This window comes from Strongylocentrotus purpuratus, unplaced genomic scaffold, assembly GCF_000002235.5.
Source record: "Strongylocentrotus purpuratus isolate Spur 01 unplaced genomic scaffold, Spur_5.0 spur5_scaffold_3, whole genome shotgun sequence".
Lineage (NCBI taxonomy): Eukaryota > Metazoa > Echinodermata > Echinoidea > Camarodonta > Strongylocentrotidae > Strongylocentrotus > Strongylocentrotus purpuratus.
In genome coordinates this window covers 23,881,172-23,897,723 of record NW_022145609.1, presented here as the reverse complement: position 1 = coordinate 23,897,723, position 16,552 = coordinate 23,881,172, and the positions used below count along the sequence as shown (strand labels likewise).

General features: G+C 37.6%; 2 protein-coding genes and 1 long non-coding RNA gene across 3 annotated transcripts; 1 reads left to right on the top strand and 2 right to left on the bottom strand.

Moving 5' to 3' along the window:
• Positions 1-3,394: 3,394 nt before the first annotated feature.
• Positions 3,395-11,281, bottom strand: LOC105446325 (tolloid-like protein 1). The gene is made up of 6 exons (XM_030995827.1): positions 11,202-11,281; positions 10,128-10,516; positions 9,552-9,935; positions 9,085-9,198; positions 5,927-6,040; positions 3,395-5,147 (listed from the first exon to the last, which is right to left on the bottom strand). The coding sequence occupies exons 1-6, from the start codon at positions 11,279-11,281 to the stop codon at positions 5,143-5,145; spliced, it is 1,086 nt and encodes a 361-aa protein (XP_030851687.1). The 3' UTR covers positions 3,395-5,142.
• An 880-nt stretch (positions 11,282-12,161) lies between these two features.
• On the top strand, positions 12,162-13,119 carry LOC115928813. The gene is made up of 2 exons (XR_004066229.1): positions 12,162-12,348; positions 13,037-13,119. It is a non-coding gene; the product is annotated as an uncharacterized LOC115928813 (long non-coding RNA).
• Positions 13,120-13,443: 324 nt separating this feature from the next.
• Positions 13,444-16,328, bottom strand: LOC115928532 (transmembrane protease serine 9-like). The gene is made up of 4 exons (XM_030995826.1): positions 16,136-16,328; positions 15,496-15,694; positions 14,092-14,360; positions 13,444-13,610 (listed from the first exon to the last, which is right to left on the bottom strand). The coding sequence occupies exons 1-4, from the start codon at positions 16,326-16,328 to the stop codon at positions 13,444-13,446; spliced, it is 828 nt and encodes a 275-aa protein (XP_030851686.1).
• Between the last annotated feature and the right edge of the window lie 224 nt (positions 16,329-16,552).

The window sequence follows — 16,552 nt, the reverse complement described above, 5'->3', positions numbered from 1 at the left end:
CTCCGTCCCTCTCTTCCATCTCAATCTCTCTCCATCCCTTTCCTCTCCCCCTATGTCATCCATTTCTACCTTTCCGCCTTTCTCTCTCTCATGCTCTCTCCATTCAACGCCCCCCTCTCTCTCTCTCTCTCTCTCTCTCTCTCTCTCTCTAACTCTCTGTCCCTCTTCCTCTATTTCAATTTCTCTCTCTCTGTCTCCGTCCCTCTCTTCCAGCTCAATCTCTCTCCATCCCTTTCCTCTCCCCCTATGTCATCCATTTTTACCTTTCCGCCTTTCTCTCCCTCATGCTCTCTCCAGTCAACGCCCCCTCTCTCTCTCTAACTCCCTGCCCCTCTTCCTCTATTTCAATTTCTCTCTCTCTCTCTCTCCGTCCCTCACTTCCATCTCAATGTGTCACTCTCTCTCCGTACCTTTCCTTTATTTCCATATCTCTCTCTATCTCTCTCTTTTTCTCCATCCTTCATCTCTCCATCTCCCCTATCTTCATTTCTCTCTGTGAAGCATACTTTCTCCTTGATTTTAAACCTATAATAAATAATCCATGTTCAAATCAAATCTTGTTAAAGCCTCTCTAAAGTGTTAAGAGCCCCCAAAAATTGAAGGCAAAAATTATCTTCAATTTTATAATGAAGACAGTGAAAGAGGATGTCAATTAACACTGACTTCTGCAAGGATTTTCAGGAAATTATCAAAATAGTTCATTACGAGTGATACCCCACCCCTTAATGCAAAGCAAGACCCTGACACAGGTGGATTCTTTAAAGTATAAACTTGTGAAATATTGCTCCTCCCGAGGTCAAGGTCTGGACATGCGATCGATTAACCATCCATCTTTTTCTGAATAATAATTGAATACCAATGCCACTCCTTGTTTACTGTACAAAATCACATTACTGAGTAAAGGCGCAGCAAGTTAATTTGGGCTAAGTCATAATTATACTAAAGATATTAACTGCCTGTTGCTACGATAAATAAGTGAGCTACATTTTATTTGTAATGCTGTGTTACAAAATAGATAAACTTATGCATCAAATGAAAAATGGAAAATTGGACCCATCTTTACATAGTCAGTCCAAGACGATGTCATCTATTCACAGATCTCACATACATGTCGATCTCTATGTATGTATTAGATGTCTCAATTTTAAAACAGAGAATTGGATGTAATAAATTAATTATTTGCAAGAAAAGACAAGACTCTTTGAAGCAGAAGTGAGATTTTCAGAAGAAGATAATGAAGAAGAAAAGAAGAAGAAGAGGACGAAAAATAAAGAAGAAGATGAGGAAATAGACGAATAAGAAGAAGAAAAGATAGAAGTAGAAGAAGAAGAAGAAAAAGAAGAAAGAAAAAGAAGTAGGAGGAAAAGGAGAAGAAGAAGAAGTAAGAACAACACTAAAAGCAAGTAGCAGCAACAGCAGCCGCATGTATTAGCAGTATAGTTTTAGTAATAATGCTGATGCAGATAATGCTGATAATGATTAAGATGATAATGATAATAATAATAACAATGATAATAATGATAATGATGATGATGATGATGATAAGGGTAATGATGATGGTGATGATGATTGGCTTTATTTTTTACTTTAAGTCTTGAGGCTTACCTTAAGGATTTAGGTAAAACTGAGACCTATCGCCTGTAATGTAAACTGTACTTTTTAACGATTTGCATTTCCCCTATCCAACTAATATATTATAATTGAGCACACAAAGAATTATACATAAAATATTATATCGCCACTTCTTTACCCATTAAGTTGCCTCATTCAATATTATTTAAACTGTACAATATATTAAATCATTTCATACCAAAAATTGTGATATTGTAATCATGAAACAATGGACAAAAACGCAATCAGCTGTTTATAATTGCTTTATTTTTTCCCAGAAAAGAAAAACAAGTAGTATTCAACAAACACAATTGAAAAGGCATAATTATGTGGAATATCAATACAAAGACAATACATTATTACGTAGTAATAACATCAATGATATCATTCCGTTTTATATGGCGCATATCACATTACAATATTCCGTTTATATGCGCTTCCAAGTTCTAAGAAAATTACCTTGTAAAAGTATCCCGGCATTAGCTACGGCAACCGTTTTAGGCTCATACTTATGTGTTCGAATGAAAGAATTTTACAAGGTAATACCCATTTATCAAGTATCAAGTAACAAGTATCAAGTTTATTTGTCTTTCAGAAAACACGTGTGACAAAATATAATAGAGTATAATCATAACAGTACAATGTAGAATAAAGAAAGACGAGGAGACCTTGGTTGAAGCACAGCTTGTTAATATGTTAAGGCCCCCTCATATGATGTGACAAAGATAACTGATTCATGAATACAACAACAAATATGGAATATATAAAACTATTTACAAAATACTCTCAGAGAACAACTACCCACTTGCCATTGGTGTAGAGTGGCAAATGTAGATTTTATGTCCTGCCAAAGAGGACACAATGGAGGATACTCAAGTTCAACCACTTACAAGAATCATGGTTTTCTAGAGGGAGAGATGGCGCGCAATTTTCCGACGGCTCATTTTTCTGAAGGTTCGTAATTCCTAAGCTTCATAATTGGGAAATTAAACAAGGTTTATAATTCTGAAAATGAAATATACAGGGTTCATGATTCCAAAGATTACATATGGTTCTATACTTCTATCACCTTTCCAGAATCGTGTGCCCTCTTTCATTTTTCGGAATTACGAAACTTTGGAACAACGAACCTTAGGAAAAACGAACCTTCGGAATGAATTTGAGGAATAACGCGCATTCTGAAATATGAACCTTCGTTAAAAAATTAAAAAAACGACATATAATCGTTTTCCTTATACATGAACCATGTTCATAGTATCAAGTATCAAGTATCAAGTTTGTTTGTCTTTCAGAAAAACACATGTGAAAAAATATAATAGAGTATAATCATAACAGTACAAAGTAGAATAAAGAAAGACGAGGAGACCTTGGTTGAAGCACAGCTTGTTATAAGTTAAGGCCCCCTCACAGTAGCGTACGCAGGATTTTTTCAAGGGGGGGGGGTTAACATTTTTAAATCGGGCCGAAAATTTCGCAACGACTTAGCCAGCCGCTGAATAAGCGGGGGGGGGGGGGGGGGGGTAAGAGGACACTTTTTTGTTTATGGTCTCGAAATTTGAAAAATTGACATTTTGTTCCGTTTAGGGGGGGGGGGAGGTCACCTTTTTTAGGTCAGCCATTGGCATAATTTTTTTTTTTTTTTTTTTAATTTAAAAAACAAAATCACAAAGGGGGGGGGGGGGGTGTGTTCCAAAATACACACATACAAAAAACCGAAGGAGGGGTTCAACCCACAACCCCCCCCCCTCCCCCCTGCGTACGCGCCTGCCCCTTCATGTGATGTGACAAAGATAACTGATTCATGAATACAACAACAAATATGGAATATATAAAACTATTTACAAAATACTCTCAGAGAACAACTACCCAACGATGCATCGACCACAGCATGGATGACTACAACAAGTATACCCGAAGATGCGCACATCCCCATCACACCGGGTGAGCTAACAAACTCACCGTGTGTTTAAAAATATGTATCATATGAGCAAAAATAAACCCACCCATGCGAGGGCGATCCAATATGGACAAACCCAAGCTGACACCAAATCGAGACATTAATGAGTTATTGCTCTCTGAGTGCAGAGGTCAAGTAGGAATATATGAGAAGAAGAAAAAAAGAAAAGGGATCAAGGGGATTATGTCAAAGTCAAGAAATAACGAAAAATAAATCGAGAGTAGAATTAAATATGGTACAGTACACCAAAAATAAAGTTTAATAACACATTTATGTGTCATCGACATACTTGTGAATATGAGCCTTCGTTAAAAAAAAAAAAATGTAATCGTTTTCCTTATACATGTACCATGTTCATAGTAACGTCGATAGAGGCAAGTATTGATCAAATGCCTATTCAGAGGGTACATTGTACGCATCCGGCAAAGATTCGAACCCTCAACCTCCCGATTCAAAGTTAAGGACTTGAACCATGAACCATACACATTAAAATTGTTAAAGGAGAGAGTGTACATTCGCCACACTCTTATTTCAGATTACTCACTATAAATATGTTATAAAAATCAAATTTTCACCTGACTTTAACATAAAAACAAAACAACGAGTGCAGCACGAATGTATTAGACTACATAAAATAATATTATTTTTATATATGTTATAATTATTTCTCTATCACCACAAATATGAAACATTTAAAGTATAATTTCTATATAAGAGAATACAAACAAACAAAAAAGAAAGGGGAATTTGACGTGTTTGGAAACCAGCAGAGCTACAAAAACAAACCTGTACACGGGCGTTTAGTAGGCCCCGGAATATATCATTATTTCATCTGATTTATTTCATCTATAAAAATGCACATATACCTTGTAAGGGATATGTAAAAAAAAAAAAAAAAAAAAACATTTGGACTTTGATAGAAAATGTTGGTATTATCTCGTATGTTTTCTATTAAATTCCAGATGTTTTGACATATTGACGGATTGTTGAGAGGATCAAACCCCATTACCGTAATAGAAAAAGCAATATGTTGTACTAATGTCAGTATTGAAGGGGAAAACAAACCTGACCAAGTTTCATCATTGTAGCTCATGTGAATTGGGTAAACTAGTTTGATATGTTCTATTCATTGTCTATTATAACAAACAGCGTGAAAAAAAATTATCATTCAAGTTATGGTTCAGTATTTTGAGCCAATTAGAGATCTGCCACATTGTCACGTGGTAAATAAAGAGGTTTAATATACACATGTATCCCGTTTCCCGTATTCAATATCTTTTTCATGACTTTGAAGAACAAATCTCTCCAATGAAGTAGATGCAAGGGGCACGATGTATACAACACAAAACGAAAGGGAAAGGAAAAGTGAAAAGAAGTAAATAAAGTCTCCTGCCTCGTTCCCCCTCGTAGGTAGCCTCGACAATTTATACTTCATCCATCTAATAAAATTACTCCAAATCCCAGTAATGCCAGAGGCCCCCGCTACACCACTGCCTAACTGAATTATTATATTCTTGTCTAGCTATCTCTTCGTGGTGCTATGTCTTGAGGGTATCGAGTCCATTTGTTTTGTCCTAACCTGAACGTTGGAGAAGAGAACAAGGTCACAATAAAGATATGTACAAAATATAAAACGGTGCTTTCCACGACTTGAAAATGAGTTAAGTGATTTAGTCATCCTTGCACAGTCAACGTGAGAAAAATGAGACTTTGTGTGACATTTCTGTACAAAACGATGAAAGTGTAACTCGGAAAACAGAACTTTGTTCAAAATCAAGACTGAAACATTTTTGCGCAGACCAATTTTCACGAGCTTTTCGAAATTAGCCAGTGCTCACTCAAGCATAAAATGTTATCAATATTTTTAGTGCTATCCGTTTGAAAAGACCCTCACCCATAAGTAAGCAAACACATCGCACACAAAATCGTATAGTGCTCTTGCCAAAAAATGTTGGTCTTAATTTTGAAATAGGTACTTCTGCAAATTATTTATATATATAAACATATATTTATATTCAGGTAAAAATTATGAGAGCTCGGTTAGCAGAGATGTTGTGTTGTACTTGGTGTTTCCGGACTGTGAACCATAACGTACGGGCTTCGAATGCCTATTGCTGGACAAATGTACTTAAGCAAGACATTTATCTACATTCGACCAAGGTCACTGTGTAGGAAGGGGATACCTGGTAGGATTTATTCCTTGAATGCACCGAGCGCCTATATTTTCCGGAGCTAAAGAAGGGGTAAAACTATCCAAAGAGTATCCCTTAAGAGCGCATAGAGAGGTTCTATCATTATGTGATACACGATTTACAAGAAAGGAAAACTAATATTGTAAGTATGAGGGTGGAGACATACCTGTTTGACAGTAATCTCCTTTGAAGCCTTCGGGACAGAAGCACTGGAAACCTCCATGGATGTCTGAACATGTGCCTCCATTCTGACAAGGGTTACTCAGGCACTCGTTGATATCTGGAAAGGAGCATTGTTCAATTAGTGAAAGTATTGAAAATATTGATATTCTTTCACCTCAAGATGGCTATAATAATGAACCTCCGGAATTGTGTGCCCTCTTTCATTTTTCTGAATTACGAAACTTTGGAGCAACGAACCTTGGGGAAAAACGAACCTTCGGAATGAATTTGAGGAATAACGAGCATTCTGAAATATGAACCTTCGTTAAAAAATATTTAAAAAACGACATGTAATCGTTTTTCTTATACATATACCATGTTCATAGTATCAAGCATCAAGTATCAAGTTTATTTGTCATCCAGAAAAACACATGTGAAAAAATATAATAGAGTATAATCATAACAGTACAAAGTATAATAAAGAAAGACGAGGAGACCTTGGTTGAAGCACAGCTTGATATAAGTTAAGGCCCCCTCATGTGATGTGACAAAGATAACTGATTCATGAATACAACAACAAATATGGAATATATAAAGCTATTTACAAAATACTCTCAGAGAACAACTACTCAACGATGCATCGACCACAGCATGGATGACTACAACAAGTACACCCGAAGATGCGCACATCCCCATCACACCGGGTGAGCTAACAAACTCAACGTATGTGTGAAAATATGTATCATATGAGCAAAAATCAACCCGCCCATGGGAGGGTGATCTAATATGGACAAACCCAAGCTGACACCAAATCGAGACATCAATGAGTTATTGCTCTCTGAGTGCAGATGTCAAGTAGGAATATATGGTATATGTACAGATGGGAAAGAAAAAGAAAAAAAGAAAAGGGATCAAGGGGATTATATCAAAGAAATAACGAAAAATAGATCGAGAGTAGAGTTAAATATGCCCCCAGTACACAAAAAATAAAGCTTGTACACACAAAATAAAGCTCGATAACACATTCATGTGACATCGACATACTTGTGAATATGAGCCTTCGTTAAAAAAATAAAAAAAAACGACATGTAATCGTTTTCCTTATACATGTGCCATGTTCATAGTAACGTCGAGAGAGGCAAGTATTGATCAAATGCCTAGTCAAATGCCAGTGTACGCATCCGGCAAAGATTCGAACCCTCAACCTCCCGATTCAAAGTCAAGGACATGAACCATGAACCATACACATTAAAATTGTTAAAGGAGAAAGTGTAAATTCACCACACTCTAATTTCAGATTACTCTCTTTAAATAAGTTATACAAATCTAATTTTCCCAGTAGTGATAAACATCACCTGGCTTTAACATAAAAACAAAACAACGAGTGCAGCCTGAATGTGTTAGACTACATATAGAAATATTATTTGTTATATATGTTATAATTATTTCTCTATCACCACAAATATGAAACATTTAATATATAATTTCTATATAAGAGAATACAAACAAACAAAAAGAACAGGGGAATTTGACGTGTTTGGAAACCAGCAGACCTACAACAAAAACAGTTCGTGGGCGTTTAGTAGGCCCCGGAATACATCATTATTTCATCTGATTTATTTCATCTATACAAATGCACATATACCTTGTAAGGGATATGTAAAAAAACAAAAACATTTGGACTTTGATAGACAAATTTCGGTATTATCTCGTATATTTTCTATTCAATTCCAGATGTTTTGACATATTGACGTATTGTTGAGAGGACCAAACCCCATTACCGTAATAGAAAAAGCAATATGTTGTAATAATGTCAGTATTGAAGGGGAAAACAAACCTGACCAAGTTTCATCATTGTAGCTCATGTGAATTGGGTAAACTAGTTTGATATGTTCTATTCAATGTCTATTATAACAAACAGCGTGAACAAAATATTATCATTCAAGTTATGGTTCAGTATTTTGAGCCAATTAGAGATCTGCCACATTTTCATGTGGTAAATAGAAAGGTTTAATATACACATGTATCCCGTTTCCCGTATTCAATATCTTTTTCATGACTTTGAAGAACAAATCTCTCCAATGAAGTAGATGCAAGGGGCACGATGTATACAACATAAAACGAAAGGGAAAGGAAAAGTGAAAAGAAGTAAATAAAGTCTCCTGCCTCGTTCCCCCTCGTAGGTAGCCTCGACAATTTATACTTCATCCATCTAATAAAATTACTCCAAATCCCAGTAATGCCAGAGGCCCCCGCTACACCACTGCCTAACTGAATTATTATATTCTTGTCTAGCTATCTCTTCGTGGTGCTATGTCTTGAGGGTATTGAGTCCATTTGTTTTGTCCTAACCTGAACGTTGGAGAAGAGAACAAGGTCACAATAAAGATATGTACAAAATATAAAACGGTGCTTTCCACGACTTGAAAATGAGAGTCGTAAGTTTTATATTTTGTAATCACTTAATAAGTGATTTAGTCATCCTTGCACAGTCAACGTGAGAAAAATGAGACTTTGTGTGACATTTCTGTACAAAACGATGAAAGTGTAACTCGGAAAACAGAACTATGTTCAAAATCAAGACTGAAACATTTTTGCGCAGACCAATTTTCACGAGCTTTTCGAAATTAGCCAGTGCTCACTCAAGCATTAAATGTTATCAATATTTTTAGTGCTATCCGTTTGAAAAGACCCTCACCCATAAGTAAGCAAACACATCGCACACAAAATCGTATAGTGCTCTTGCCAAAAAATGTTGGTCTTAATTTTGAAATAGGTACTTCTGCAAATTATTTATATATATAAACATATATTTATATTCAGGTAAAAATTATGAGAGCTCGGTTAGCAGAGATGTTGTGTTGTACTTGGTGTTTCCGGACTGTGAACCATAACGTACGGGCTTCGAATGCCTATTGCTGGACAAATGTACTTAAGCAAGACATTTATCTACATTCGACCAAGGTCACTGTGTAGGAAGTGGATACCTGGTAGGATTTATTCCTTGAATGCACCGAGCGCCTATATTTTCCGGAGCTAAAGAAGGGGTAAAACTATCCAAAGAGTATCCCTTAAGAGCGCATAGAGAGGTTCTATCATTATGTGATACACGATTTACAAGAAAGGAAAACTAATATTGTAAGTATGAGGGTGGAGACATACCTGTTTGACAGTAATCTCCTTTGAAGCCTTCGGGACAGAAGCACTGGAAACCTCCATGGATGTCTGAACATGTGCCTCCATTCTGACAAGGGTTACTCAGGCACTCGTTGATATCTGGAAAGGAGCATTGTTCAATTAGTGAAAGTATTGAAAATATTGATATTCTTTCACCTCAAGATGGCTATAATATTGTCATTAGTTTTTGGTGATTTGGTGGAGAAAAGCCACAAATTTGCAAAATACCTCGTGGATTTCATAACTTTCATGAAGTGATAAAGATCAATTATGTTTTAGTTGTTTATCTTATTTGTTAATCAATTAACTGTCGTGCTTTTTTCGTCAGAAAACTTCCTTTTTAAAACTATTTCAACGTATTTCGAGGTTAAAAGAGTTTTCCATGTTCGTTTTTATAGATTAATGATTAAGTTTATTAATGTTTTAAAGTTAGAAAAAGATACATATCTCACCTTCAGTCCTTTCTGCTGTTAGATTCACCAAGAATCCACTTTCCATAAGCGAACCGACCGCTCTTCGTTTCCTTCTACTGGAGTCCCCAGTATCCGACACAAATCTAAACCACAATTCTCGAGTGGGGGAGGTAATATCTTCAGGCAATTCACTTCCAGTCAACTCCACTAGGATTGTGGTCATTAAAGGACTCGAGCCGTAGCCCACGGTAAGCGAAGAACCGTCGGTGAGGTTAAAGAAGTCAAAACGCGCCCTCACGCTGTGATCCCGAGGAGCCATTACCCGCCAAATCTCGTGCACGCTGTCGCTTGCATCAAGAGGGAAGTCTGGTGAGCGGAGCTGTTGGACCGTAGACTCGTTCACCAAGATTAGAGGATTGTCATCTGTTACAACAAAAACATTATAACACTAAATGAGGCTGAAATACTGGCATGTTTTTTTTCTACAAAAAAAGACATACGAAAATATATTAAGAAATTGTATGTTTGTTGTGAAATAATTTTAAATCATCTGATCATTCTGAAGATTCCTAAATCCCTAGAATTTCACCATGGTACAAAGACGAATCTTATTACCTCTCGGATCCACAGCGTTCAGTGTTGCCATGAATCCAACGTCAATAATTCCGAAATTACTGGTGAATTTGAGCCACATATGGCGGCCATGTGACGTCACAGTTGACCTTAACCCATAGCCCGTGAGCCTCGCAAGCTCTGTGTAACTCAGTGGCGTCAGTCCATCGCCCACAAACAAGATGTCGAAGTTCAATTGGGTAGCGAAGTCGACGATGTCCAGCCTGACGCTGTGGTTGACAGGGGCTGATACCTTCCAGACGATGTTATCGCCGATGTTGTAGTCGGAAGGGTAATTTGGAGAAGTGATGTTCACTGGGACGGCACGCTCAAGGGTGATTTCAGTAACACCCGGTGTTATTGCTGAAAGAAATATAAATGTAACCAGAATACTTACGATTTTTGTTTGTTTAATCCAATGAATAACGCCAAAACATATTTTTGAGACCACAATTTCAAGACGGAAAATTTAACCTTGAAGTTTGACTACTGTGAACTTATAATCGGAAGAATTCGGACTCCTATCGAAGGGCAGGTTGATGTGCTGGCCAGAGGGCCACTTCACTACACAGATGCTGCTCCCAAACTGTGGAATAACCTACCGATCTCTTCGTAACCACCAATCTGTCAATACCTTCAAAAATTGTCTCAATCTCAGTTAACAATATAACTGTAAAGCGCATTTGAACATGTATATGGAAAATGCGCTATATAGATACATTATTATTATTATTATGATCATTATACACGGTCAAAGGGGCCAGTTGATCAAATACAATGATGGGAACCAGAAGGCTTCAGAAAGCTATGATTTGCCAGTCGCAAATACATTCATTGGTTTAACCTTTAGCCGAAGTCCTCTCCATAAAATTCCAAAATATTTCGAAGAATCAACTCCTCATCAATTTCAATGGCATGTAGAAAATCATTGTATTTTGTAATACGCCATTGTAATGCAAGCACATTTCAGTAGGTGGTGAACAAAGGCTTTTAAAATTGCCGTCTATTGTTTTTTATGTTGTTGTTGTTGTTGTTGAAAGTCTTCCGATCATGATTCTCCTGCACAGGTGTACTCACCTCCTGAAACTACAGCTGTAATAAATGACTGGAACTGTGAGATTCGGGTGTAGACGCTGGGCAAGCGTAGTCTTGCGCATCCTCCTTCAAAGCTTCTTGATCCGACCAGATGCCATCGACCATCATCACCTTCACAGGTCAAAGGCTCACCGCTGTCTCCCTAATTTTTGTAATAATAAACACGAGATAATAAAATTGAATTGGATGACTTGCAAACTAAACAAATATCCTACATAGGCAGGCACATAGCCACGGGGGGGGGGGGGGGGGGGGCACGGGGGGCACGTGCCCCCCAAAAAATTCCAAGATCGGTTGAACTTTTTTAGACCCCTTTTTTACCTCGATCGATTACATGTATGTGCCCCCCCCCCCCCAAAAAAAAAAAAAAAAAAAAAAAAAATCAAAAAAAAAATCAAACTCTGGCTACGGGCCTGCACATAGGACCACACACATGTGTATCTTTCGAAAAAGTACATGTATTCGGAACATGGCAGTTTGATATATATTAAAGGGGTGTGTAAGTCAGTGTGTCCAAATTCTGAAACAAAGACAAAAAGGATATAAAATTGAAAATAACTGAGTAAAACAAAATACCACTGCAGTCAGTGTCACAGTTATGAGGGAAACGGGAGTACAGCCCAAATAATCGGTCTAATGAAAATAAAATATGATGGGAGAGCAGAAAAGCAACTTGGGTTAAAGTAAAAGGTAATGACTCAATCCTATGCCCTTATCTCCTTCCATGCTGTCGTAGTAGAGAGGTTTAACCGCTATACTGGAAATTCAAAGGTCATGGGTTTGACTCCGGCACGGCACTGATGTCCTTTGACAAGGCATTAATCTACATCTGCCACTCCATACCCAGGATTGAATTTGGACACTGTAGGTGCACGAAGCCTGTGTGATAGTTATTTCGTTATGCCCTAACGGTGACCCTGTGGTAGGAATACTCCCTGTCGTGTGTAGAAAGCCCTTTTGGTTAGATTTAGGCAAGACTGTGACGTCACTACCGATAAATAAGAAGCTAGTATTGATTTGGCCGCTTGGAGGCGCTGTTAGGCGTGCTGCTAATTTCCCTGTTTTGGAAATGTTATGTTAACCGGAGATGCCATTGATATTTGTCTAATTTCGATACAAGCCCAATGATGTGAGTAAACTATGCATGTTATCTTGAATTTAAAGCATTAATGTATCTTTAAGTGACATTTGTGATGCCTTATAAATGAAAGGCCGAGAGTACACGTGTATGTGAAAGTGCACGGGTTTGTGTGCATGTATTATGTAATGTACTTGTCAGTACGTGTAATGCACTTTGATAATGAATCAGGCGTATGTGGGCATTTACGTTTAGGTATTGTTTAGCTATCAAAGTAAAGATGAATGATATGAAATTATAAGAGGCATATTATGGAGTTTTGTAGCTCAGTTGGATAATTATAAGTGTGCATGCTCTCTACAAAAGGGAGACAAAATTACTACCATGCAGCACTAGAAACATTGGTGCAGTGCATGATTTGATTTGTTATGTCAAGGTTGTGATTATGAAGGTATAGGCCTGTAGACTTCTACATTAATCACAATCTATTCAGTTCATATAAGATGAAGGAATTTAATGGTTTGTTTAATTGTAACAAGTGTGGAAAGACCCACAGAGTATTATGACAATTTATCTTGGTTTAAGCAAATAACAATAGAAATTAATACAAACAAGTGAACTAGGGTTGCAGTATTGTGTTTCACTGAGGTAGAGTTTATTACATCTAGAAATATATTATTTCATGAATAATGGCGACATATGACTAAACAAATGTTTATATGTTTACATTAAATTGCAGATTGAACCTGCATTGTTTGCACGGTATCTTCATGGTTTGTCAAGTTCTGTCGTCGATGGTGTCGAGGTGTTTTGGAAGTCACACTCCCCAAAGAGTGGAGATGCCGCACATTTTGCGTATGAATGAATCCGGTGTCCGGGATAATAATATTTTTAAAGCGCTTAGACACGGTATTTTGTCTTAAGCACTATCCATGTATAAATCTAGATTTGTCATTATATTCATTTTTAGTAGTAGTAGTAGAAGTGTAAATAGTAGCAGTAGTAGTAGTAGTAGTAGTAGTAGTAGTAGTAGTATTAGTAGTAGTAGAAGTAGTAGTAGTATTCGCTTTAATTCAAACCTCATATTGTGTCCGATACCCGCCCCCATGACACATGTCCCCCCCCCCCCCGCACACATGGCTAAACTCAGGCTACGCCATAGATAGCAGTTACCTGACAAGTATCAATTCCACCTGGCGCATATTCAGCACATATATCTTCTTCTGTCAGAGACCCGTTGTAGAAAAGTTCAGAATTGCACCAGTCTTGGTCAAGAAGGTTCACCACTGCTTTTTTCAAGCTTGGCGTCAACGCTGCGAAATATTAAAGTAAATCATCGTTTACATCTTCTGTAAGCAAACGAATTTCAAGTCAAATTATCATCAAACGTTTGAAACCATTTAAAGAGCTATAGAAAGGTATAATGGATTCAGCACTGCTATTTAGCATGATTTTTAATTTTTAAACCATCCAATAAATACATTAATTAATAATAATTAGGTGAATAAGGGTATCAAGTTAGGTGGATGAAATCATATTGGTTATAAGTTTACAGATCTACGTGAAGAAGAACTACTGAAGGGCATGTTCAAAGCTTCCCTGTTTGAAAGAGGCCTTTTGGATATCACATTTCTTTCAATCAGATAACCTAGAGAATTGATTGGCTAAAGGTTTATTCATTATTGTTTGTCTGTTTAGTAGCACTGTTTCATTACAGAGCAGTAGAGTCGCTGCGCTATATACATTAATGTAATTATTATTATTATTATCAAATATAAGTAAAGCAGTACATACGTGGGCCATCCAGTGTAGTTTCCCATCCAGCGACGAGGCAGCGACGATAGTCCTTGAGTTCGTCCGAGGATTCCGACAGACACGCGGGTCTAACGTAGTCACTGAATGTCACTGGTTCAGCAAGTCGTATCAGAGCGATGTCGTTGAAGAGCCAATAAGAGTCGTACTCGGGATGGACGAAAATATCAGCCACCTCAACCGCTACCTCGTTGTCGGAGTCATCCGTCAAGTGTGCGTTCCCAAAAACCACACGATCGACGTAGTAATCACTATAAATGATAGTGGATTTAAATCAGTGATTTTTACTAGGGCGAAATATAATCATGTATATCAAAAGGACATCTCAACGGAGCTGCATTTATTTGAGCATGATATATATTATATATTAACTGTAGTTTCATACATGTACATCATGATTTCATTATATATTACAAACGTTGTATCTGCTATGTCTCACAGGGGAATTAACTAGCTCCTGATACATCAGACGTTATACGGTCATGTAAATGTAAGTCTCTAAATTAAACATAATTCTGTAACAACACTGAAGTGAAATCCCGTCATCTGGTAGTTATAGTCGGAGGGGGTATAGCAACGCTGCCGTCCGTCCTTCCGTAACAAATCTGGTTCCCGATCGATAACTTTAGTAATGTTTGACGGATTTTAATGAAATTTGATATGAAGGTACATGGTATCAAAACACAACCTAAGTTCGATTTCGGAGTATGTAGGTCAAAGTTCATAGCTCATTAAATATGCGAATCGGGTTTCCGTTCGATAACTTTAGTAATGTTTTACGGATTTTAATGAAATTTGATATGAAGGTACATGCATGAAAATACAGCCTAAGTTCGATTTCGGAGTATGTAGGTCAATGTTGAATGGTCATAACTCTATGCGAAAATACATAATTGTTATGCGAAAATGTGGTTAACTTCCTTGCCTAATAATATAATAGTATATTCTAATGGAGGTAACTTGTTCTGACGTATTAGGCCATTATACCCTGCAAGGGGATGCTATGCTTTGGGTTAACTTTTTCTATTTATTTCATACATACATACAATTACTTTTCATATAGCGCAAAGTTCAATAAAATGTTGCTTAATGCCTTTTACATGATATTGTAATTGCCAATGGGTTGATCTGTTCTAAAGAACGGATATATAATTGGGTGTACAGATATTGACTACTAGTGATACTTTATATATATATATCTTCATGACTATGATTATTTAGACGAAAACTCAGTGCATAATTTGTTTAGTTGTAGTACATGCACTCTAGAGGTAAACACGTTCGCTTCTATATAAATTAAACTAAGTAAATATCCGTGGGAAGGTAAGGTGTCAATTTGCTTTCATTTCCACAGAGCAAACGATTTAATAGTGGCATCATACTTACACGCAGTGAGCGGCGGTAAGAACCCATTGAGAGTTGATCAGGGTAGACCCACACCAATGTCCTCCAAAATCCAATCCTTCGATGCGGAGTGAACCAATCCAAGGGAATTCCCCTTGGCGTGCGTTGGTACCACCAAGAACCCTGTATTGGTCTGGTGCGTATGCAGGGCGTGTCCCGCATATGTTGGTATCGAAAATATCTGGGGGAGGGATAAAGTCGCAAGTCAGTGGCACAACGACGGGAAGGGAAGGGACATCCACCCAATTCGAATAGCACCCCTTTGCCTCCCCCAAAGCAAATGAAACAAAACAAAGCATAAATCGAAAATAAAATGAAAAGAGGAGGGAAAAGGATGCCCGAAGAAGATGATAGACCACCTTTGGATACCCTCCAATCCACCTCCTTTTTGGATGCTGATTTTCATTTTTCTCTAAAAACCCACTTGGCAGTAAGATCAGTGCCGCCATCCCCATCTTATAGCTACACGCCACTGTCACATGTGATGAATTCAATAGAACATGCTGACATCTTTTCTTCGGTTTTATGAACTATCATATATAAACACTTAGTGCATCTTCTTAAGTCCAATCATATTCTTAACTCGATATCATCTACATGAATATGGCTGCATGGTCTTTACCTCCCGCAGGGCCAAAACAGCTCCCATCTTCCTCCTGTTCATCGGTAAACATGGAACAGTTGACGGGCCAAGGAGGGTCGAGGAGTTGCTCAAAGGATGCCTTGCAGGCATCAGTGACTGCCAAACAGTCGGAGTAGCACACCCGATGGGTGGGGCCGTCATGGGTGCATTCCGGATAGTAAACGGAGCACATGAAGGGGATCAGGTGATCATGGCACGATGATATAGTAGCTTCCTATGGTAGGTCATTAGAAAGTATAAACTTTGAGGATTTCACGTCAGGATTGTCAAAGGCAATTGCAACGTAGATGTGTATGGTACATCAACAACGTCAGTGTAGCCAGCAGCTCTTGCAAGTGGTGGGGGTGGACCACACTTGTGCCGACAAATATAACATAAATTATGTATTTTCAGACA

Excerpts from the sequence above, each read along its gene's own strand:
- LOC105446325 (XM_030995827.1), bottom strand. The coding sequence starts at position 11,281 with ATGCGCAAGACTACGCTTGCCCAGCGTCTACACCCGAATCTCACAGTT. Across the intron at positions 9,936-10,127 it reads GAACGCTGTGGATCCGAGAG|ATGACAATCCTCTAATCTTG; the intron begins GTAATAAGATTC and ends TTGTTGTAACAG. Across the intron at positions 6,041-9,084 it reads AGGAGATTACTGTCAAACAG|ATATCAACGAGTGCCTGAGT; the intron begins GTATGTCTCCAC and ends GCTCCTTTCCAG.
- LOC115928532 (XM_030995826.1), bottom strand. The coding sequence starts at position 16,328 with ATGTGCTCCGTTTACTATCCGGAATGCACCCATGACGGCCCCACCCAT. Across the intron at positions 14,361-15,495 it reads CTTACCGCCGCTCACTGCGT|TGATTACTACGTCGATCGTG; the intron begins GTAAGTATGATG and ends TATCATTTATAG. Across the intron at positions 13,611-14,091 it reads AACTACACTGGATGGCCCAC|CGTTGACGCCAAGCTTGAAA; the intron begins GTATGTACTGCT and ends AATATTTCGCAG.